The sequence below is a fragment of the Ixodes scapularis genome, unplaced genomic scaffold (genome assembly GCF_016920785.2).
Source record: "Ixodes scapularis isolate PalLabHiFi unplaced genomic scaffold, ASM1692078v2 PGA_scaffold13__105_contigs__length_92229423, whole genome shotgun sequence".
Lineage (NCBI taxonomy): Eukaryota > Metazoa > Arthropoda > Arachnida > Ixodida > Ixodidae > Ixodes > Ixodes scapularis.
In genome coordinates this window covers 4831675-4854257 of record NW_024609839.1, presented here as the reverse complement: position 1 = coordinate 4854257, position 22583 = coordinate 4831675, and the positions used below count along the sequence as shown (strand labels likewise).

The following is a 22583-nucleotide window of genomic DNA, read 5'->3' as shown; positions in this document are numbered from 1 at the left end:
GCCCGAATAGTGTTTATTCTCAAACAAAAATATTTAATGTACTGATATTGAAGAAAATCTTTTTCCAAAAAGAGTATAATCATCATTCTAGCAATAAGACATTTAGTGCTTTAATTAAAGGTATGGAAATGTAAAAGTTCATACTGTGAGCCGAATATGAATATTTAAACTTGACCGTCAATCAAAATAAATTTGTTTTTAGAGCGCAGCTTTTAGGTGACCGTTTCCGACTTGAGCGGTGGCGCCGTCGGCGTAATTGCGCGTGTTGCATTATGGTGCGTTCCCACGCCAAATTTAGCGGGAACATTTTCCCTCTACATTTAGCTGGGAAATGTTCACGCTAAATGTAGCGAGAAAGATTTTTCCGTTATATTTAGTTCAGGTCACCGGAGTGTACGTTGCCTGGAGATATTTTGCATTTGCCGTAGACTCGTTTACAGCACAATGGCAGTTTAGCCCCATGTCGGAGTACAAACATGTCGCCCGAATCGCAAACTAAAAACATGCCTCCTTTGTAAGCCTCGTGAGAGGCCGGCTGGGGAGTAGGTAAACCACAGACTTGCACACTCTCCTGAAGCAATCGCATTCATTCAAAACACACCAATGCAGACCAACAAATCTGGTTCAGGACATTTATTGAACAGGACAGATACTGGCTTAAAAAGAATAAAAAAATGGGTGTCATTTAAAATCTTCCAACAGCAGTGGCGACTTTCATTCTTTTCACAATGACAGAATACATAAAATTGCACACTTCGACCATTGACATACGTTATTGTTCCGCATGCAATTAAAAAAACTTGTTCGTGTTGAGTTTGAGCACCAGTGGAGGTGGCGCGGAGTCGTCCGCTAGAAGGGCAGCGTGCATGCAGGCTTCATATTTGCGACGCAGTGAAACCTGGCGTGGAGGAAAAACAAAAGGCGGTGTGAGCCACAAGAATCCTAGCAGCACACTTTGTTCCGCGATTATTTAGGACATCCAAGGGACGTTCACTGAAGTAGGTGCCGAAGTCACAAATTTCGCCCCAATTGAGGCGCCCCTCCACTTCCTCGAGGAATGCGCGAGGGCCGGCGCCAGCCAATCGGTAGGACGAATAGGCGACTTAGGCTGCTTATTCGCCCTTGGGATTGGCCAACGCCGGCCATCTCGCTTTCCTCGAGGAAGTGAAGGGGCACCTCGATTGGAGCAAGGTTTGTGCATTCGGCAGTAAGTGTGCTGGTACTCGAGAAGGCAGGCAGCACCGAAACGGTGTAGGTCTAAGTAGGGCTCCATATTTTTAAGGCAGAACCTGTTTATACTCCATTTTAGAACTGCTCCAGCTCTCGACTGTTCCACGTAGGTTGAACTCGTATGAAGCGTATAGGCCCGTTATTAAAACACAAATGAAAGATTCCTCTCGGATGGGGATGGAACAAGGAACAAGCCATTCCCAGCCAGACACCACACCGGCCGAGCTACACAGAGCGGGTGAACGGGGCGGCTAAATGCACTGGCACGCTATAAAGCCATATTTACACCAGCTCAGCTACGCTGACAAAGACCAGACAAAGAATGTGTCCAGCTAGCATACACAAACAGTGCAGTTGTGCTAGCCCAGGAGAAGTCGTGAAGTCGAGAACATGAACGCGGGCAAGCCGCTAAGCTGTACGGACCGCCTGCGGACTACGTTCAGCGAGTCTTGAAGTCCAAACGGGCGCCTCCTCATTTGAACTGTAGTCTGCTCTTTCAAACGTTCCTGCTTGTTGTCTGCTGCATAAACAGGCCCTGCCTGACCGATCACTCCAATGACATGCACAAGCAATGCATTTTTAAAGCAGGAGGAAACAATGTGCAACGAGAAGCGGCAATTTACCAAAAGGAAAGAGGCAGCTGCATTCCTAGTCACTGCCATGCCATTCACACAATCGGGCACCTTGGACGCTGGAGTAGACTCATTAATGCAAGCACCACGAAGCTCCGAATTTCTCTCGAATTACCAAAAATTCATCTAAATACGATGCAAGATAGCAAAACAATTCGGTGTATGAATGGCTAGACATACAATGCAAATATTTTATGATTTCCTCCACATGTGCCTATAATCATAAGCAGGTATGCCATGCCTAAAACATTGGTGAAACATACAACACAAGTTATTTCACCCCTCAAAAATGTTTATCGTGGACTGTTTAGACAGCACGTGACACGTTAAAACAAAATTAAGTTTGTTCATCTAGCAAAAAAGGTGCCTGTTGTGGACTGTCAGGCAGGGGACGCACGAGCGGTAAAAACAGGCGCTGCACTGCAATTTACATGGCAACTTGCGCGCACGCCGCACCTATGGCATGCCGCTTCGTCGCAGCGTCCGTTCATGTTGCTATTGAAACTGCTGCACTTTCATTCCTCATGTCTGCCCTGCTTTAGCCCCATTGAGCGTGCTTCTTAACGAGCACCGTAGCACTGCGGAAAAGCAACACCCGCAGATACGAGCTCCGCAGGTGCTGGTTCTCCGCAAGGCACCCATGCTTGGAAAGAAGCACACTTAAAGGGGGCAGCGAGAAAAAAAATACTGAATTGCATGAACACGCCGCTATAATTAAATGGCTTATGAAATTTGATTAAAAAATTGCATTAAACAGAGTAAGACAAACCAAATTTTCAAGTTTAGTTCAAACTAACCAGAAGTATGGCATATCCGAGTTTGAACTGTTGCGAGCTTACTGTATGTAACTGCACTCTCGCCAAGTGTCCACACTAATGGCAAATTCGGGTGGTCAATCGCCGGCAAGACCGAGCCGGTGGTACCGGCAACCAGAAACGTGCCGGCGGTACACCACGTGACCCTCAGCAACTGAACATGGAACGCCAGACGGTGGCAGTTTACTTCGCCGTTTGACCGCGAGACACCGATAGCGAGGTTGCTGCTGCTGCTGCCGCGTCACCCGTGTCCCAATGGCTTGCACTGGCTCGAGCATTGGCTGCTCAAGTGACTTCACATCACAGGCAGGGACAAGAAGCTGACGTAAACACTGGTGCAACTCGGGGCCAGTATTTACGTCAACTTTTTGTCCCTGTCTATTTTTCGGCGCTTGTCTACGACCTTGAACCAACTAACTCAAATTGCCACATAGAGACTTCGGATTTGTATTGTTCTTTTGCTCAGTTTTTCTCGCTGACCCCTCCCATTTCGGAGGTGACGACACCGGACACAGTCTGACGCCCGCTCGCCTGGCCGCTCGGGCGGAAAAGCGCCGGAAAGTTTTCGGTGCTTGCCGGAGGGGAACCACCACCTGAACTGTGCGCACCAGCCAGAAACTGGCAATGCGAACACCATACTTGCCGACCTGTGGACTTTCAAATTCGTAAAACTCCCACAGCCGCGGGGGAAGTTGTAAGAGGCAGGCACTTATCCCTGGTGTTTATCCGAAGCGACGTGCAGCTTAATGTCAGCCTTGCGACCGGGCGAAACGCTTACATCACACGTGCACGTGTGACAGAATGCAAACTTCTCTCCCTTCTTGGACGGCACGAAGCACGGGAATTCCAACATGTAGGATTTCAGGAACACCTGAAAGTACCTCTTTTGAGGCTTGGGGTTCGCCATCGGGCTGCAAAGCCAACGCGACTAGGGAAATGCTATGAATATACGTGCAACAAAGACGCCGCTCTGCTTGCCACGAAACTAGCCAAAACAGCGAGGCACAACATGTCGAAACAACGTGCGCCGCCAAACACATGAACAAAGGCTTTGGGCTTTGGATTGGTTTTGGATCCGTGGCCACTGGATAGACAAATAGTAAAAACCACGACGCTGCCGTGAATGGTACCTATCGCCCTCTTGTGGATGTCCAATATACCGCATTTGTTTCAAAAAAAAATTAAAAAATAATTATCACATTTTTGTAAAATTTGAAGCAAGATTTAAAAAATTGTAAAGTTAGTTCCAATTCATACATTGCCCGAAAAATTCGGAAGAATTGGCAGGTAGGGAACACTATTGCCAGTTTTCTGGCAAAATGAATTGCCGACGATTGACCACCCGAATTTGACATAAATAAAAGTATGGCAATGCCTGGCACTATCACCATACAGCTGCTGCGAAAAGCCAAAGGAACGATAGAGTTATTGAAGAATGTGGCATTTGGTTATCTCGCATCAGGGGGGCTGGCAGAGTGCAGCGGTTTTAAGTTTGCTTGAACACCGAGCAAGGACAACTTCTCAGACGACCTCATGGGCGACCTCAAGGATGACACCTAGAGAAATTTAGCCTTTCCACTCTGGCGAAAACCAGAGTAGAAAGGCAGGAAAGGTTGCCGCCATTGCTCATAGATGACGGTAGCTGGGGAAGCTAGTCCTTAACAGCACCCTGTAAAATTACAAGGGACTTCGAAGTTCCCAAACGAAGTAGAACCGCATCGTTTTGAACGCAATGATACTGCCAGTGATTATACTGCATGACAGCAACAATGCAATCTCCGATGTTCTCACCAATGTCTTCCCATTTTTGCAAAGGATGTTTGACACCATGCCTGAAGTACCGTCAATCATTGCTGCTTTCTCGAAACAAGCCGCCAGACAAGGCCAAGATATCAAGTTTTAAATCGATGTTCCCCACATGGTCATTTTCGTCACAGGGGTCTTGACAATGAAATTCGAGGGCTCACAAGGGAGCACAGAACAAAAAGGCATGCAGTGCAGTCTACTCACTTGGAGGACATGAACTTCTCCTGGATGGCCTGCTGTGCTTGTGTGCCAGCATTGAAGAAGCTGCTGTGCAGGCTGTGGATGCACTCCTTGAAGTCCTCCACGTTATAGCCAGAGTAGAGGGCCAGGTCCGAGGACTGCACGCAATGAGCCGGAAAAGACATATGGATTGCGGAAGTTAAAGGGACACTCCTGCGTTTTCTTCATAGTCCCCGATTTGCCTCAAAATTGACTCAACTCTGAGCATATGTTAACCGTAGCCATCTGTTATTCTTCCATCCCCTCTGCCGCCCCCGCTCAGTTCTTTCCTTCCGAATTGCTCCCCGCAACCCGAGTTCTCTAGAGCCAACGAGCCCTCGCTGTTCAAACCCACCGTCCATTCTTCTCGCCCTCGGTTCTACCCATCGCCCAAATGTAAACACCAGCCAAGTCGACTCTGCTCGCAAGCCCCGGCAGCCGACTTCTTCGCCGCAGCTGTAACCTTACCCCTCACTTTATAAACTAGCCTCGCCTTCGCCGGCTGCCATCGCCTCAAAGTACTCCAAGCCCACGTTCTTCTCTTTCAAGTTGCTTCTGACCGTCCCATTGACTCAGACAAACCTTTCTTTTCCGTAATAAACAGTTATCTTAATCTTTAAACTTGTTCTTTCTTCCTGGGGACTACCACCGCCCCCACACGACAAACACTGCCGAATTAATCGAATTGTTTGGCCAAAACATTTCCGCCAATTTATTAAATTTAAAATGTTGGTCCTCGGTTTTCTTTTTTAGACTGAAAGTTTCTACTGGCACAATGAAAAAGTGACGCCAGCGGCAGGTAAGGGTTCATTTTTGGAATGTAGAATAGGTTCCCGCTGATTACAGTTTCATGGCATCGAATAAATGTTCTGGAAGCTGGATCAACCACCCATGCTGCAGCATGAAACAAAGGCTTGGCATACTGTACTGCATTTACACGATTGTAGGTCGAGTCGTAGAAACAAACCATTCCACAGCCGACAAAAATGAATCAACTGCGACATCAAGAACACTTCTGCTCAAGTTCGGCCGGTTGAACCTTTCGCATTGCGCCATTCTGTACGTTCGTTTTACAACTTTACCTCGATATTATGGCACGAAAAAGTATTATTTATTTCCATTCGCAAACCAGCCTGAATGTTTGGCTGTGAACGGACGCGCCTGAATCACAAGGGTTACGGCACTTGACGGAAGAGCCCCTTCGGAACGACCATGGAACAGCCTCACTCCCCTGCTTTTCGCAAAATGCACGGTCGCATATCGTTTGATCGAAAGTCGAGGTCATGAAAGCTTGCTGGAAAGCCAAATAGTTTCCATTGACACTTGTGATCCAGACAGCTTCGGTTTTCGGTGCTCATTTGCGGTCGCATTCGGATTTCATCCGAATGCGACCGCAAACAGCGCTCCTGGACGCAAGTTGGACCCGTCAAAGCGGGCGGTGCTCCAGCGGCGTCTGCAACGGCAGAGGGGCTTAGTAATGGCAACAAACTGAATGGCTTCCGAGGGGCAAAGTCTGGATAGGTCCAGATGCTTTCCGAAATTAGAGGTCAAGCTTGCAACGTACGTCGCAGAAGTGCGCGATCGGCTGCTGCCCGTGACGGGCGACGCGATCACAGAGGAATCGCGGAAGATGCGGTCATTTGCTAAGTGCGAGAGTTTGTAGGATAATAACGACGAATCAGTGTCTAGTAGCAGACAAAGAGTAAGAAGGACAGGGAGCAGCTTCAGTTGTTCCGCCTCCAGCTTTGATAACTCTCCGGCATCTCGTGCGCCCCGCATGTGCATGAGCGACCAAAGCACGGCAGAAGGCATCGAATGCATGCTGGAGGCCGAGGTTTTGAGAGACGCCCTGCCGTTCTCACATGTTTGCCATAGAATGTGCCTCTAAACTATCAACTTTCTTTTTTGCTGCTGTGGAAGTTTTTTACGGAGGGAGGGAGGGGGGGGGGGGGGGGGGGTCACACAATTGTGTGAATACAGTATTTAGACTCCCTGCTCGTCTGTAATGTGAAACTGAAAAGCACAGGTATATTTCAATGTTGTGTTTGACATCAACTTCATTTGCCCATTTCACAATAATTATTTTGACTTTTGCGATCCAAAAACGTGTACCAAAGGGGGTAAAGGACCGGCGATTCAAAGAACTGAGTTGGGGTGGCTGATGAAAAATGTTGTGGGAGTACCCCTTTAAGCAAAACAGACTTCCATAGTTCCATTCACGTTCACGTTCATAGTTCCAAGGAACGAGGCTCCCATTGGCTCTCGTGCGGCCTAGTTCCAAAGGACGCCACAAGAGAAGCCCTCTCCATGGTGGCGCAAGCGCACGCAGCAACTTGGCAAGATGCGGCAGTGCGGGCCTGACCGCAGAGCCCGCTCGGGCAAACTCAAGAAAGGGTGCACGGCTGAGCTCAGCGCGGCACGGGCACTTCACGAGAGCGCGTGCTCGGCCGTCGGCAAGCAAAACCTGGCCGTCCACGCCATCACGCCGCAGACGAAATGAGCGAGCGGAAGGTCGACATTCATGCTTTCGCATCTACAACTGGTAAGTGCGTAGGTGTCCTCGAAATATATTGGCTGGAAATTCGTTCTCTCGCGCCCAAAAATAGCCGGTTTCAGTGGCTCTCACTCTTTTCTATGGTCACGTGGAGTTCAAACTACAGTAATCCTTAGCTATAATAAAGTCAAGGGGACAGCAAAAAAAATTTGATATGGTGGCAATTCGATAAAAGCGAGAGAGGCAAAAAAATAGTGCCAACATCTTGAAGGTGGATGGTAAGACTACGGTACACGACGACCTTACATTTAATCAAACCAACCTTGGTTATGAACATCTTGTGGCCGATTTATAGAGTAAAAGTATAACTAAATGGAGTTTGCAGATGATTTCATCCTGGCACGAGTTCTCCTCGAATTGCTCCGGGCATTGCAAGAACACTGTCAGCGCCACCGCACTCCACTTTGTTTCGAAGTAGCCGTAAGATGTTTCGCATCTCTGCAGTCGTCAGCGTTTCCCCGAGTGCCTCTCCAACGTCACTTCGTGTTTGCCCCGGCCGCACGCAAAGTCTACGATGGCGGCATCTGTTGCAGGATTTACAACGGGAACGTCCGCATCGACAAGCACGAACCAAGTAAAGTTACCCTCAAGAGCTGTGCAAACGTTTTTTAGGGATGCCGCGAACCTCCCAAAGTTCCAGTTCTAAAGGTTTCGAAATGTTCAAACCTCTCTTAGATCCGAATTTGAAAACTTTGCAACATTATAAATCTGCTAAGGTTCAATGTTTCGAATAATTCGAAAACGTTAAGCTTTCTGAAACTAAGGAGTCCAAAGACATCAAATTATTTTTATCCATAGTTAGAAAAATTTAAATGTTGAACTCTGAATTGAACACCGAAAGGTTCAAAAGTTGACTTATAAATTCCAAACCTGAATTTCACGGAAATTTAGGCTTTGAAACTGCGGAAATCAAATTCCACAGTTCCAAATGAAGTTTTCATGAATTCATATAAAACAAAACGCGAAATGTGCTACAAATTTCACTGAAAACTTTGCTCATTTTTCTTACGCCGTGAACATACTTTTTCCTTCTTCGTGCTGTGCTACTGACGCTACTCCCTCTATTACTCGTTATTTGTCGTAACTTGCGAAATACGCGTTGAACTGGTTGGTATTCTCCCGACACCCATATTGAAATGCCTGGAAAAACAATAAAAGTAATTTTGCGGAGATGCCATTGTCTCTTGAAAGGCCGACGTACAACCTCGGTTTACTGCAGGGAAGACAATCCTCTTAGCTTTCCCCTCTCCTAAGCTGCAAGAAGAGCCAAGTTGGGGCGAGGTAAAAACTGGAAAGCATATAGGAAAGGAGGACAGCAAAAGTGGAAAGCGCGAAGTCTGCCTTTAAGTGGTGGGGGAGTGTTAGCACCGCTACTTCTGTAGCTACATCCTCATTGACGTTCACCACAAGGAATAAGAACGCTAACCGATTGATAAGTCAGACTCACCCACGGGTATCGGTTGAGTGTGTGGTTTGCCAGGCACAAGGACGCACCGGCAACGATGCTGGGCAGGTACTGAAGGTACGGGTCGTCCTCCAGGAACGTCAGCTCGCACAGATACTGGAAGGAATGCCGCGCTATACTCGAGTGCAAACTGGTTTACAAGCACACAGAAGGCACTTCCAAACTTCTCATAATTAACACGCTTGATGGAAAGGGTAGATGCCCCTTTAGGCCAGTGTTGTGGAACAAGCACTCTCTTCCCCGCCGAAATTCCAGGGAATTAGTTTATGCCTTTCAACTCCAAAGAGTGGAGACACGAAGACCATGCTCACTCCTGAAATGGCTGAACTGCTACACTTCTCCGATCCCTAAACGTTGAAAATGGCTTTTCGCAGCTCTATGGCATTGCAGGGAAAATCAGCATAAAGTCGACGTCATAAAATGCGTAGCAGACAACTGCATAGCCCGGCAAAATGCGTCCACAAAGTACTGATGTGAAGAGCACGTTATGCAAAGCACAACCTCTTGCGGTCCCTTACCGTGCAAGAGTACCCCCGGCGCCATCTGTCGGGAAGCTGTGGAACTCTTGCGACTTCTGAACATTTCCCATTTTTTTATTCACATCATTCATTTGCTATGCAGAGCGCAAGTTGGTTTGCGTCTTTGCAGGGGTGTCAATAATGACAGATTGACGATCTCTTATTGGCTGGTGGAAGAAATAGTGGGTAGACCTCAAGGCACCTAGCATAGAGGTCTACCCACTATTCTTTCAATCAAAGCCAATCGGCTTTGATTGAACGTCACTTCAGATGCAAAAAGCAGACTTGCTTGAAAACCTTTCCATTCTGAGAGAACGCCCACCCCCGAGAGATCGCCCGTTTTTCTCGCTAAATATCTGCAACATAAAACTTCCAAAACGCCACCCACCCCCCGATTCCCTTCGAATGCAATGTCCGATGTGAATGGCACCAACCGCGTAATTCGCTGCACCAGCGACATTATAACGGTTTATAGTTTGTGTGCGAGTTTATAACGGGTTCCCGCGTTTTTGTCTGCGAGCATGTGATATCAGCTCCAGCCTTTTTGTCTTTGATCTGCTATATCGGTTCCCGTGACAGACAGGCTTGTAGCGAGTTCCGGCGTGTTTATCGCACCATAAAACTTCCATCTGCTACGTCCGTGATTTGCGGCATTCGTTCCCTTGAGAGTTCTCGGCAGATTTCCGCGGGTCCTTAGCACCGTGAAACGCGAATCTGCTCCGTCCACTGCCTGCGGCATCTTTTCCCGGGACACAGGAGTTTGTAGCGAATTCCTGCGTATTTATCGCATTGCGACACTCGAATTTGCGGTGTTCACGATCTGCCTTACCAGTTCCCGCATCACGTGGTTTGTAGCCGGTTTTTGATAAAGTTTTGCTGTGGCGTCCCCAAAGATAGCCCACCCCTGTTTTTCCCCATTTATCTCTTCATTTTGGGTGGGCGTTTTTTCGGAACTTTACGGTAATGTCATAAACAGGCGCAAATACTGCAAAACCTTCGCTGCAGTGAAATGCAGTTCCAAAGTTGTCTCACAGATGGTGCCAGTATTTTCTTGTCTTAAAGGGGCACTCCCGTGCTTTTTGTAGACGCTTGTTTTTAATGGCCTATTGTTCAATAAAAATGACCAGTTCTAGATGGCAAGATGTCATAGTAAACTACCAGCAAAAAATACACGACTACTTCCTCTTCGGGGAGTAGGGAGGGAGGGGCATCCTCCGCTCACCACCCCCTCCATAAAATTTGACCAATAAAAAGAGGGAGTTGCGTGAAATCACAAATATCTATAATAGTGCTCTTTAAGTGCATCAAGCATTATATTTCGACAAGAATTAATCTCTGGGTGCCCGATCCGCGTGATGTGGTTTATGGGCCACATTGGCAAAACGAGCTGCAAGGAGGTGACATAAGCGTTGATCGTCTGCAAACATCTCCGCCTTTCCTCCTCGCAACCCGCAAACACAGCGCGCTTGCAACCGATCATTAGAGGAGCTGTCCGCCATTAAATTGTAAACGCTCCCCATGGTTTAAGACTGATCCTTTCTTCAATCTAGGCTTTAGTGAAAATGCCAACCGACGTCGCCTCCAGTGTCTGCTTTAAGGCGCAGAAAGAAGAGTGTGTCACAATTTTCGGTTCGATTTTTAATACAGAAAATTGCCACCCTTGAGCGTAATTTCAGGTCTTTTTAGGAAGACTTGAGCCCGCAGAATAAGTCGTCGTCATAAACAGACAATCTTAAAAGCCATTCGAGTTCCCCTTTAAGATATCGCGCAAGGTCGTAATGTATCAAGTCGCGAGCGGTCGCAAGGGTGCGCACCGGCCTTTGAGGGCAAAGGTGGCAGCTAATCGAAGAAAGCCTCTCACGTGAGCCAGGTGCTTGACGGTGTCCGGGGCCTTGCCGACTTCCGCGAAGCGGAGCAGGAAGTAGTAGATGGTGGGGGCCGCCATGTCGAACGAAAGCACCTTGAGCACCAGCTTTTCCATCCGGAGCACCTGCTGCTTCGAGTATGTGTCGTCCGTGATGAAAAAAAACTCCGACACCTCCGGCTGGTAGATCTCCTCGAACTTCCTGCAGCGCCCACGACAGATGCACCAATTGGTCTACAGACAAATGGCGCATTTACTAAGGGTAAGAGAGAAACGAGAGCGGCCTTCCGGCCGTACGAGCTAGTCGTGCCCGAACTGCTCGTTCAGAAGGGCGTTCGTAAGCCACCGGTTGGCGACACCCAAACACAACAAATGGTGTCAACTCTGCTAAGAGTTTGTCGAATGATGCTCATCTAGGAGGAGGCACCGAATAAGTCACGAATGGCTTAAAGGCTCCTACACACGACTGCAGCCACTTGCGTCTCGTTAAGACTGCTTGCGTCGAGCTGTTGCTATGGTGACCCCTACGCTAAGCCAATGCGAAGCAGCTGTGCTGCTCAACGCAATGCAGTCGATGCAAATGCGTGGACAAGCCTTAACGCTTCGAGTGCCACACCCGAATAGAGCAGGTTGTACTTGCATATGTTGTCCGTGTTTGCTGCCTGCCCCATTCAACCGGGCAGTCTTTTTTTTTTTTTCAACGTGTAGCAGCATGTAAGGGCAACCCCTTCTGTTGAGAGCAATAAACGAAACTCTAAGAACTTTCAATCTATCCGAGTCAAAAGCAGATAAGACTACAAAACCGCAATCCGTCTTTCGATTTAAAACTCGTTCTATTTCTGTCTTAGGGAGGTCTGTCTGTGTGTGTGTGTGGGGGGGGGGGGGGGTGTAGGAGAGGGAGCCGCGAGCCGCATTTTACCATGCGAAGAGCCGCATGTGGCTCGCGAGCCGAAGCTTGGCCACCCCTGGTATAGACCCTTGTTTTTTTCTCCCTTTTTCTCTGCTTTTTTTTTTAAGAGATTAATTTTCAATTAGGACAAAGCTCAACCTGTAATAAACCTGAGCATAATTTGCATGCCCATCGCGTTAGGCCAGGCGCCGCCCCACAACAGCCGCTGCTCGTAGCACTCTGGTGAAAGGCAGTGAAGCTTGACGTGCGCACACTGATGAAAGGAAGTAAAGTTTAACGCAAGCGGCGCAATTGCCCAGGTGCAGCCATGACATGGAGGCATGTGGCAGACAGGATAACTGAGTGCTCTTATCAGGGGTATGAGGAGCTGCAATCAACGATCTTAGAATTTTGCATCAGGCTTCTCAAGACTCGGTCTCCGAAATACACTGAATATTTAAACGTCGGTGATTAACCTGCCAGTGCATCAAGCGGCCAGAGTGGTCGATGCCCAGCATCAACGGCTCTGCCCAGTTGATTTGCCGCTTCAAAGCGTGACATCGTGGCGTTCGTCGTCCCCCTGTACCTGTGCTTTCATCGGCTAAACCAGTCAAGTGCAATGAATAGCCCCGTGACTTGCACTGATTATACGAGAGTTTTTGGTTGTAGGCGTTCGAGCCTCTGCCAGTGCTCTGACCTAAGACGAAGCAAACTATTCGGTGTGTAGAGACGCCGTAAAATTCATGTTTGTAAAATGTTCCTTTCCCTCTATTTTCCCAAATATTAAAGCGGACCAAAATTAAAACATCAATTTTTTCTGCTTTAGGCCCATCTAGACGCACGTGAGGCACAATTCTTAGCAAAAATGGCATTCCAGCGCAAGAAGTACCAAGATTCATCATGTAATTACGCGCAGCGCTTCCATCACCTGTGCATGGGGCACATAAATTGGGCTTGTGCCATAAAAGCTGCCCTAACCATAAAAAAAAAAAAGAACATGCATCAGTGTTGGGTGCAATCAAGCTCGGAGCACGAGCGTGACGTCAGCACCTTCACTCTCACGCACGAAGATAAACGCTTTGGCCGACCTGCCGGCCGCACGGCAGAAGAGTCCACTCACGCGGCGATGTAGAGGGCGGCTGTGCCGACGAGCCGCAGCTTGTTGCGGATCACCGACATGGCGGAGAGGAAGCGGTCAACGTAGGAGACGCCGAGGAAGAGCGTCTCCGGGAGCAGGCGAAACTCCTCGGCTACGTCCACCAGCCAGTCGACGAGGATGGCGCGCATCGAGGACGTGATGTCCGGCTGCTCGCTCATGTACGTCGGCCTCGGGGTCAGCTTCTCCTTCGCGCACCCGCGGAGAGAACAGGAAAGCCGTGAGTGACTCGCGTGAGAAGGCGTGCTTGAGGTCCTGCACCCTTTGCCGTTCTCACAGTGCCGCAACATTTTTTATATATTTTCAACAACTTACGAGGCATTGAAAATGACGGCTCAGAGTTCCGACACTTTCAAGGACTTGTGGGAAGCCTGCACGATGGACAGTTTCGTTCAATTGCTCAAACTCGTCGTTGCTGGTTAACCAAGGTTTCGTCTGAGGTTGTGGAACAGCTGAAAGGGATGCTGAACCGAAATCTGGATTCCCCAAAACACGCGGCAAAAGCGTGCAACGGGATGCTAAAAACACCATAACATCACTCATACAGCGATATCACGAACGGATAACCGTATTTTTTTAAAAACGAGGCGCATTTGGCAGAAATGTTAACGTCATGTTTTTCTCAGAAAGAGGAAACTGCCTCGCGTCTTCTCAGCCTTGCCGCCTTGAGGGAGCAAAGCGAAAAGAGGAGGAAACAAGGTATCTTGACGTCACGCGCTTCGTCGGCCTGGTTCAGTCTCGATCTTTTTTTCCAAAAATACGGCCGTCCGTTTGAGATATCGCCTTACTAGTAGTGTTGTAGGGATTGTAGCGTCCAGCCTACATCTCCTGCATTTTTTTTTTTTAATTGAAATTTCGGTTCACCATCCCTTTAAGCAGTTCCGCGACTGAGCGAGACGATGTTGCCCGAGCCTCTTGACGCCGTATCTAAGGTTCACAAAGTCCCAATTCGAGTGGTAGCTATAGTCGAGTGCTCTTATACTTTCCGAAACCATCGGGGAATGCGGCGTCACCACTCTGGGTTCCCAAACTGCCCTTTGGGGGACGTAGGGGGTTCCTCCAGGACTCTCCAAACTCCCAAATTTCCTCGAACGTCCCCGCCCCCGAGTGAAGCGTTTCCTTAGTTTAAGTGCCATTTTAGCAGATCTAAGCCACCTGTCAATGCTTAACTTGAAGCCATACACTTCACGCACACCCTGTATATCTTGTGAGGAATGGGGGCTCCTTAACCTCCTCACTGAGGCATTTAAAAATCCCTTTACCTAATCAGTCTGACATTTCTTGCAGAATAAATGTCCAGGTTTAAGTAAACCTCTGGGCAAGCCCACTCGTGCAAGCGCAAGCAGACAAGTTAGTCCTGGTGCCGGAGTTTCGAGAGGCTGCAATTCAGGTTCCACCAAGACTAGTTTTCAAGCGGAGTCGCGTGCAATGTGGCCTGCACCAGACGCTCATCGTTTACAGTCACTCGAAGGAAGGCGACACAGTTTGCCCGACCGGTGCCGATCAAGGTGGAGAGTCCCCGGCTTTTACAGAATCGCCGAATTCCCCCAACAACAGACGGTTTCCACAGTTTCCAGAATGGTAGATGCCCCGTTTACTGCATAAATCTCCAAATTGGGGTGTCCTCGAGTCCGGAACGTTCCACGGAGAGGTTCGCTGGTGAATGCGGGTATTTCTCCCGGCGAGAGATTATCTGGCGACGTGACTGCCTCAGAGGACGGAAAGTACCTGTACTCGATGTCACTAGTTCTGTGCAGTGCAGGCGAAGGCAATGCCAGGCAAAGAGAGAAAGGGCGAGCACTAGGAAGGCGAGGGGAAAAAGGCAGAGCGCTACGAACCTTGGAGAGGAAAGGAGGTTTCTCTCCTCGTCGACAGCCTTCCTAGTGCTTGCCCCTTCTCCTCACCTGGCGCTGCCTTTGCCTGAACCGCATGCAACTAGTAACACAGGCAATAGCGTCCCAGCCGATATCGCTCGTCAGACCCTTGCCCATATTTTTTTACTCTCACTCCAAGACTATCTTTCCCAGAGATAACTTCACATGCCACTCCTAAAGCAGACAAATGCGGTTAGTCTCGCATTTCAGGCCTCTTCATCTTCTCGCCCGTGCAAAAGCATACTCGAATAATCTAAGTGAGGACAGAATTGTGGCAAAAGGGCGCTTGTGCTACGTCTTCCCTTCTGTCCATGTCTCGTGACACTTCTGTCAAAAGGAATGATATACCAACTAGCCCATCTCTCACTATTGATACTATTTATGGCAGCCATTTGCCAATCTCCGAGTCACCTATGCTGCGCTGCAGAGTCGAGGTTGGCGCATTTTCCACAGTGCTCGCACACCGTAAAAGCCATTCGCTCGAGCGCTGTATCGTCCAAAGAAAAAAAAACGACAAAACACAAAGGAGATAATAAAGGAAGATGATGGAAGTCGTACAACTGGATCGGCGTTCCTTCATCTTACATTTAACTACACCTCATTTACGTTTACGACGCGTTTACACAGTCTCCTTTGCACGAGAGCGCGTGAAAACAAGATGCAAGACAAAGGCGCGCTCTCGCAGCAGTGCCGAGCTGTAGCACAACACAAGAGACGCTCGACAACATAGCAGAAAACAGTAGACTTCGAGTTTTCTGTAGGTACCTCGTCCTCAGGAAGCCGGTCATGCGACAGTCAAACCACTGGCAGCAATAGCCACATTCCCTAGCAAACCGACCCCGGTGGAGAAAGCGGCCCATTCGGCGGCTCTACCACGCCGGCCGCGGCGAAGCCGTTCCAAAACGAAGCAGCGGCACCGTCTCTTCATGCCGCAGTCACACTGCTCGTACAACGTACAAAAGGTACGGTGCGTGCATGGAGCACGTTTGCTTCTTACATATGTATGCTTCCAACACATCCTTGCAAACGGATGTGTTGGCATATCAGCAGCAGCGTGACCAAAAGAAACCCACCCACCTCCTGCTGCCTGAGGTGCGTGTAGATGTCCTGGGCGTACTCCAAGCTGGCCTCCAGGTCCCGGATCTCCATGTATGACATGGGCTCCAGGGTGTGCCGGGACGTGTCCAGGACCATGGGGGAGTCTGGGTCCAGGGTCGGCAGGGTTCCCCGGTTGGAGAGAGAGGGGAAGACGGCGGGGGGTCCGCTCGTCGGTGCAACCAAAGTGCCGCCCCCAACACGTTTTGACCGGAGCGCCCGGCCTCCTGTTCCGCCCACGCATTACACCATCTCCAGAGCGGCGACGAAACGAGACGCAGGAGCCGTCGAATAAAGGTGGATTCGGGCATTTGAATTTCAGTGTGACAAACTACGCCGCGACTCCTCGAGTAAGCCTCGCGTTCACCAGTCTGTCGCGTTCTATGCAAATGTCCGAACAGGTGTGCACCAGGTAGGAGCCTCTCTGGCACTTGTCAATGCGTAAAGACTGGACACGTGAGGTAACAAGGCTGTTTTTACTTTAAGGGTGCACTAAAGACGTTTCTGAGATAGTCTGTTCTAAGGGGCGGATTTAGAGGCGGAGGGGGGGAGGGGGGGTCCGGATGCCCTGACCCCCCCCCCCCCCCTTGATTTCTGAATGTGTAAAATTTAGGGCGTGCAACGAGGAAAGGGGGTTCCAAAACATATGGTACGCTGACCAACACCTGACACCAACCCCCGTCAGGAAATTCCTGCATCCGCCCGTCTGTTCTTGTTGCTAACTCATTGTACAGGATCTTAGCACCACAGAGATTTAAAAAAGTATGCTCGTGCGACGTCCATTTTCCTACTAAAAAGGTGATTGAAGTTAGTGATATGCCCCTTTCTGAGCGGAAAACTCTGGAGCACAAAATCCAGCGGAGGCGTGACAACGGGCACACGGCCTGGCAGACACTCACTTTTCGTCACCCGGCTGCCTCCGCTGGATTCTGTGTTCCAGAGGTTTCCACTCAGAAAGGGGCGTGGCACTAACTTCAATCACATTTTTAGTGGGAAAATCGACGTCGCACGAGCATACTTTTTTTTATTTCTCTGGTGCTAAGATCCCGTAGTATAAGTTGTCACCAAGAACAGACGATCTCAGGAACGTCTTTAGGGCACCTTTAAGTCTGGAGGCTCCTTATGCCATGAGCCAATGGGGCTAACCACAGCGCAATAAGTGCATATATGCGGTGGTCCTTATATTACGGGAAAGGCTCAGTAATTCGCGTTTTCGAAGCTCTTTGGTCGGTCCCATCGGCTGCATCTGAACTTGGTGAAACGGTGTGGAGGAGTTGTCGGAAAAGCCGCAGCGCCGACGGACGGTCCGCAGGTACGGGACGCGGCGGCAGACTCACCCGCGGCCTCGCACTCCATTCCCCAGTCTGGAGAGTCTGAGCAGACATCGCTGGACGCCCCCCGATCATCGGAATGCAGAGCCTTCTCGCCGTCCTCGTCGGGAGCAACGGCGGGGACAGCAGCCTTGACGTCGACTTGCGACCCCCGTGCGGCAGACGACTCTGCGTAGATCTCGAAGCTCGGTGGAGCAGGGCACAAACTGGATCCTCTGCAGCTCAGTCTGGCCGACCGCCGGGCGTTGGATTGCTGCGTTCGAACGTCATTGCCACCGTAGATTCAATCGATCGACAAAGCGACCGAAGAAGGGCACCGTATACCCCGGACTGGAGTCGCTTTAGAGCCACGCGGAGAGTCAGGCGTCCTTCGTTAATCAGGAACGCATTTTAAAAGGGGCAGAGTCGGGATTGGTGCAGCCGTTCCGCAGCGGTGTAGCCCCACGGTGCCATTGCCGGCTAACTTTCCTGGGCTACCGTTCCGCCACGTTCGGTGAGGGCGCCGCGGGGGATCACCTGGGCATGCGACTTCTCGGTGTCTCGCAACACGGAATGCAGTCGTGTAGTCGTGTCGTAAACAGTCGAAAGCTCCAGTTTTCCCTACTCTAGCGCGACTGCCTTACCTTCGTCAACTCCTACACCTGCAGCACGCGTGCACAGCCACGCAGAAGGCATGAAGCACGTGTTCGAGGACTGGCAATTCAAAGACACGCCGTTTTATATCTGCCAGCGACTGCAGCGACGTCGGGGATTGAGTCGCGGTGCGATGTGGCACAACGACTCGACTTCTAGACGTGGTGCTGCCCAGATTCGCATATGTATTACTAAGGCATTCTTTGCACGGGATGTCTGGGCGCAGATCAGAGAAGCTCCTTAATTATTGCAAGGAGCAGAGAAAAGCAGGTTGGCTGCCAAGGAGCCTAGTCATAAAAAGTATAAATGATGTTGTGGCCAATGTGATCGTAGATCTCTCCGAAGAACACGTGTGAGATGGATGGTTGATTGTAGAAGGATTCCTTGCAGGCTTGTGCGCGCTCCGTCCAGTAAGTTTTATCAAATCGAAGGCTAGACGAAGGCTAGCTACGGTCACGTGGTCATGGTGGGCTGATAAGTGAGGAGAGTAAGGAGGAAATTGAGAAAGAGGTGTCAAGGGAGCATGGCGTGTGGAGGCTACGCGGTCATGCCCTCTCCTACCCTTAAATCCTCCTTGTTGGCTGCTCTTAGGGAGCAGCCATCGGGTTTAGACACTCAGCATGGGCATCGCGAGAGCGACCATGTTTCAAGAGCAGCGAAACACGTGCATCTTAACACCATCGGTGGCTTCAAAGTGCCCGGATTGCGCCATGACATTGGGGTAGGCAAACTTTGTCAGAGAACAAAGACCCAACTTCCCACGGACTGTAGACCACTCAAAACTAGCCATAGCGAACCTTTTCATTCATTTAACACTCAAATGCCCACATGCACCTTATGAACAGTCAGAAATCGCAGGTTGTTTAGAGTGTGGAAATATTTGGCATAACCCCCCTTTCCCCACCGGATTTAAAGGTGCACTAGGGACGCTTCTGAGATTGTCTGTTCTTGGTGATAACTCCTTCTACGAGAACTTAGCATCCCAGAAATCGAAAAATTGTGCTCGTGCGAAGTCCATTTCCCTACTAAAAATGTCATCGAAGTTTGTGCCACTCGTCTTTCTGAGCAGAAATATCTGGAGCACATAATTCAGCAGAGGCGCCAGCCAATCGCAAGCAATCGCAAGCAGAGGCACCAGCACCTGTGCTGAATTCTGTGCTCCAGATTTTGCCGCTCAGAAAGGGGCGTGGCACAAACTTCGATCACATTTTCAGCAGGGAAATAGACGTCGCACAAGCATAATTTCCCAATTTCTGGGATACGAAGTTCTCGTAGAAGGAGTTATCACCAAAAACAGACAATCTCAGAAACGCCTTTAGTGCTTCTTGAGGATCGTGGCCAATGACAGCCTACAAGATTTCTTATCTAAAGAAATCAAAAGCTAAATTTGTCCAGCTGAATCTGACGCCATGGTATACAGTACTTCTGCCAAATTTAGTGGCTCTAAACTGCACCAGCAACATTTGCTAACTAGTCTTTTTTTACTGTTTGTGTTTGGCACATGAGAAACCTAACCAAGCCAGAAGTGGCGTCATTTTGACATTGAGGAAACTACTCCATTTCTAGTTGATATAATCATACTACTCACGTGCACTCTTCTGTAGCATCAGGTTAACAAGGTCACGTAGCAATAGAAAGAAAGGGGGGGGGGGATACTAGGAACAGGAAACTTAAGTCTTCAAGCTCTCAGTTTCTTGCCAAGGTAAAAACTCGGTTCCTCCCTTTAAATGAGCACAACGTCGCATATGTACCAGAATTCAAAAAGAGGGCAGGTGAACTGCAAGGTTCTTTACCTCAAAAACTGGGCAATGTCGATAGATACTGTTTGAGAAGCTGAGTGAGCAGTTGTATCCACGTCTTAAATAAAGAAAAAAGACTAAGAAACTTTAAGAAACGGTCGACATAGAAAACCACCCATTCCAATGTTACTGTCACAGATATCAGCGAAAATCACTATGACCGGAAAGCTGACGAATTTTCAAAATTCGCATTGCCAAAAAACATCTAAAAAAAAAGGGAACAGGTATGATTTTACGCAAACGAGCATGGAAATGTTAGCACAATCGAAAGGCAGTTCGCACCAAACACTACCGGCTTGTCCATGATGCATGTACAGTGCTAATCACACTTGTCTATAACGCGCGAGCATGCGGCTTTCCCCGGGGAGCGCTAGACTGGTGGTATTCGCGGAAACTAAGCTAGTCACGTTGCGTAACATTGAACGGTCCGCTCGAGGGGTGTACGCCCACTCTATCAGCTGGTGACGAACGTGGAAGGATGCTTGCACGCTTTTTACAAACATCATTGCTCGAACAATAAACACACTAAGGCATTAACGTGTATCAACGATGTCGTCATCAAAAAACAATATATTACAAAGGACTTTACTTTTATCGCTTATCAAGCTGACAGAGTGGGCAGGACACCCCTCGAGCAGGCCGTTTCATGTTGCGCCACGTGACTAGCTTTGTTTCCGCGAATGCCACCAGTCTAGCGCTCCCTGGAGAAAGCCGCACGCTCGCGCGTTTAGACAAGTGTGATTAGCACTGTGCTTGCCAATTCCCATAGCTTTTAAAATATATATTCTCACAATAAAATACCGAGATTCTGGCGTCGAGCACTAACGTTCGGAAAAGCCGATCCAGGCTGGATATGTAAGCACACTTGCTGCCTCGACCTAGCATGTTCACTCCTGCAGCAATCAGGACTACTCGAGATATTTTTATCCAGTAAACAAAGTATCATAATTGTTAACAAATTTACTCGGTAAGAAAAAAAAATCGACAAAATAGTCTTTTTGAAAACGCACGTAAGGCACACAACCAAACTAGCGAAACGAGGACGCTTAATAAACGTCGCGAAGATAATCCGGAGTTACCATGAAAAACACAAGCAGAATTACAGCAAACCGAAGCTTTCACGACAAACATCCCAAGTCCAAGACGCCCCCAAAATCTCGCGAACAACAGAGAAGCGACGAACAACACGTTAGGTTTACAAATGGTTCAAGACAACATAATGAACACGCATATTCATGCACGGGAAGATCTATGAACAAGGACAACATAAAACATTAAAGAAATGATCAAGGTTCTCCGGAAACCAATAAAAAAAAAAGGGGGGCGTCAACGACTGGAACAAAGCGACAAGGCATGAAAAAACGCACCTGTCGAACCAAATCCCGCTTCGTGGGCCCGGCCTGCTTGCCACCGCCAGCCACCAAATTGGGCTGCAAATTGGTGAGCGCCGGCCTCTCGGTCAAAGCCTGGGTCTGCATCTTGCTGTCGGGGTTCTGGGACCTCTTGGAACGGGCAGCCCCGAAGGCTCCGGAGTTTTTGTCGCCGGCGTCGACAACGGACGCAACGTGAGCTTGACGCTTCGGCATGTTTAAAAAAAAAAAAAGGTCGGCTCGCTTCTTGCGCTCACGGGCAGATAGAAAGACGGGTCAGTTTGAAAATCTCGCGTCTCTCGGTGTGGGTCCGACTCACGGCTGCATGGGGGCTCCTTTCGGTGACCTTCGTGACTGACCAGAGCCGGTGTGCGGTCTTCGTATTGACGTCCGAATGTGGATTTGTTTCCCACAACCGAGCCAACCGCGCTATCAGAACCCAACTGAAAGAAATGCAGCGGTGCTGCTGAGTCAAAAAGCGCTAAATTCCCCGTGACGGGTTGGTTCCGCACAAACGGGCCAATGAAATGCGCCGGTTCGGGTCACGTGAGGCCACGTGTGAAGCCCATACGTCGCTTATTTTTATGTTTTTTGATCGCGCAAGTTTGCGCGACCGCGCGCTCCTTCGCGATCACGGCGCCACCAGCGCCACTTCGAACCTTTATTTGGAAACACAAAATCTGGTCCAAAAATAATAGATATTTGGTGTGCGCTGTGCTGCAAGATTTAAAAATGAATCATTTTTTTTTAAATAATTAATCGCTGTTTCTCTGCGGCGTCCCAATGAGCTTCAAGCAAGTCATAAATAACGATTTAATGTCTAGTTTATTAGGAATAAAGCTATACGCACTCTGGAGTGCATTTCGGTCGAAGTGGCTATACCCACTCCGCTAAACTCGTATAAAACGAAGGGCCACAACGTTTTTTCTAAGCGACGGCGTAGCATAGAGGTGAAGGAGACCGCTTTGTACGCAAGCGGACGCGGGTTCAATCCACAATCTGCCTATTTTTTTTTTCTCAAAACATTTTGTTTTGTCGAGGCATTGAAGATATTTACATTTCTTTTTTGCGATGATGTTGTCGACGAAACTTCGCAGAACTAAATGGTATGGGTCTCCCTTTTCGGAGGTGCGATCGGGGACAGCGGGGCTTGGGTTGCCGGCTGGACTCCGCGAAGCGGCGTGTACTGGTTAAGTTTTGTAATTAGCAGCCGATACTGTCGCCGCGAAGCGGCGTGAACGCAGGCGGGGGGCTGTGTTAACGAGCCCCCAGCGATACACGCGCCGTTCGAAAAGGGTGGCCCGAGCGGCATGAGCTCCGCGCGGAGTGCGTA

The 22583-nt window shown here is 49.1% G+C and overlaps 1 protein-coding gene across 1 annotated transcript; it reads right to left on the bottom strand.

The window, feature by feature from the left end:
- Positions 1-618: 618 nt before the first annotated feature.
- LOC115318151 (G2/mitotic-specific cyclin-A-like) lies at positions 619-21706 on the bottom strand. Its single transcript, XM_040211869.2, has 8 exons — positions 21248-21706; positions 17455-17701; positions 16100-16224; positions 13113-13336; positions 11101-11305; positions 8704-8817; positions 4688-4821; positions 619-898 (listed from the first exon to the last, which is right to left on the bottom strand). The coding sequence occupies exons 1-8, from the start codon at positions 21464-21466 to the stop codon at positions 850-852; spliced, it is 1317 nt and encodes a 438-aa protein (XP_040067803.1). The 5' UTR covers positions 21467-21706; the 3' UTR covers positions 619-849.
- Positions 21707-22583: the final 877 nt, after the last annotated feature.

Bases quoted from the DNA above. Each gene is read 5' to 3' on its own strand.
- LOC115318151 (XM_040211869.2), bottom strand. From the start codon at position 21,466: ATGCCGAAGCGTCAAGCTCACGTTGCGTCCGTTGTCGACGCCGGCGAC. The intron at 8,818-11,100 runs GTGAGAGGCTTT...CATTCCTTCCAG, and splicing joins CCGTCAAGCACCTGGCTCAC to TATCTGTGCGAGCTGACGTT. The intron at 4,822-8,703 runs GTGAGTCTGACT...CATTGCGTGCAG, and splicing joins CACTCAACCGATACCCGTGG to TCCTCGGACCTGGCCCTCTA.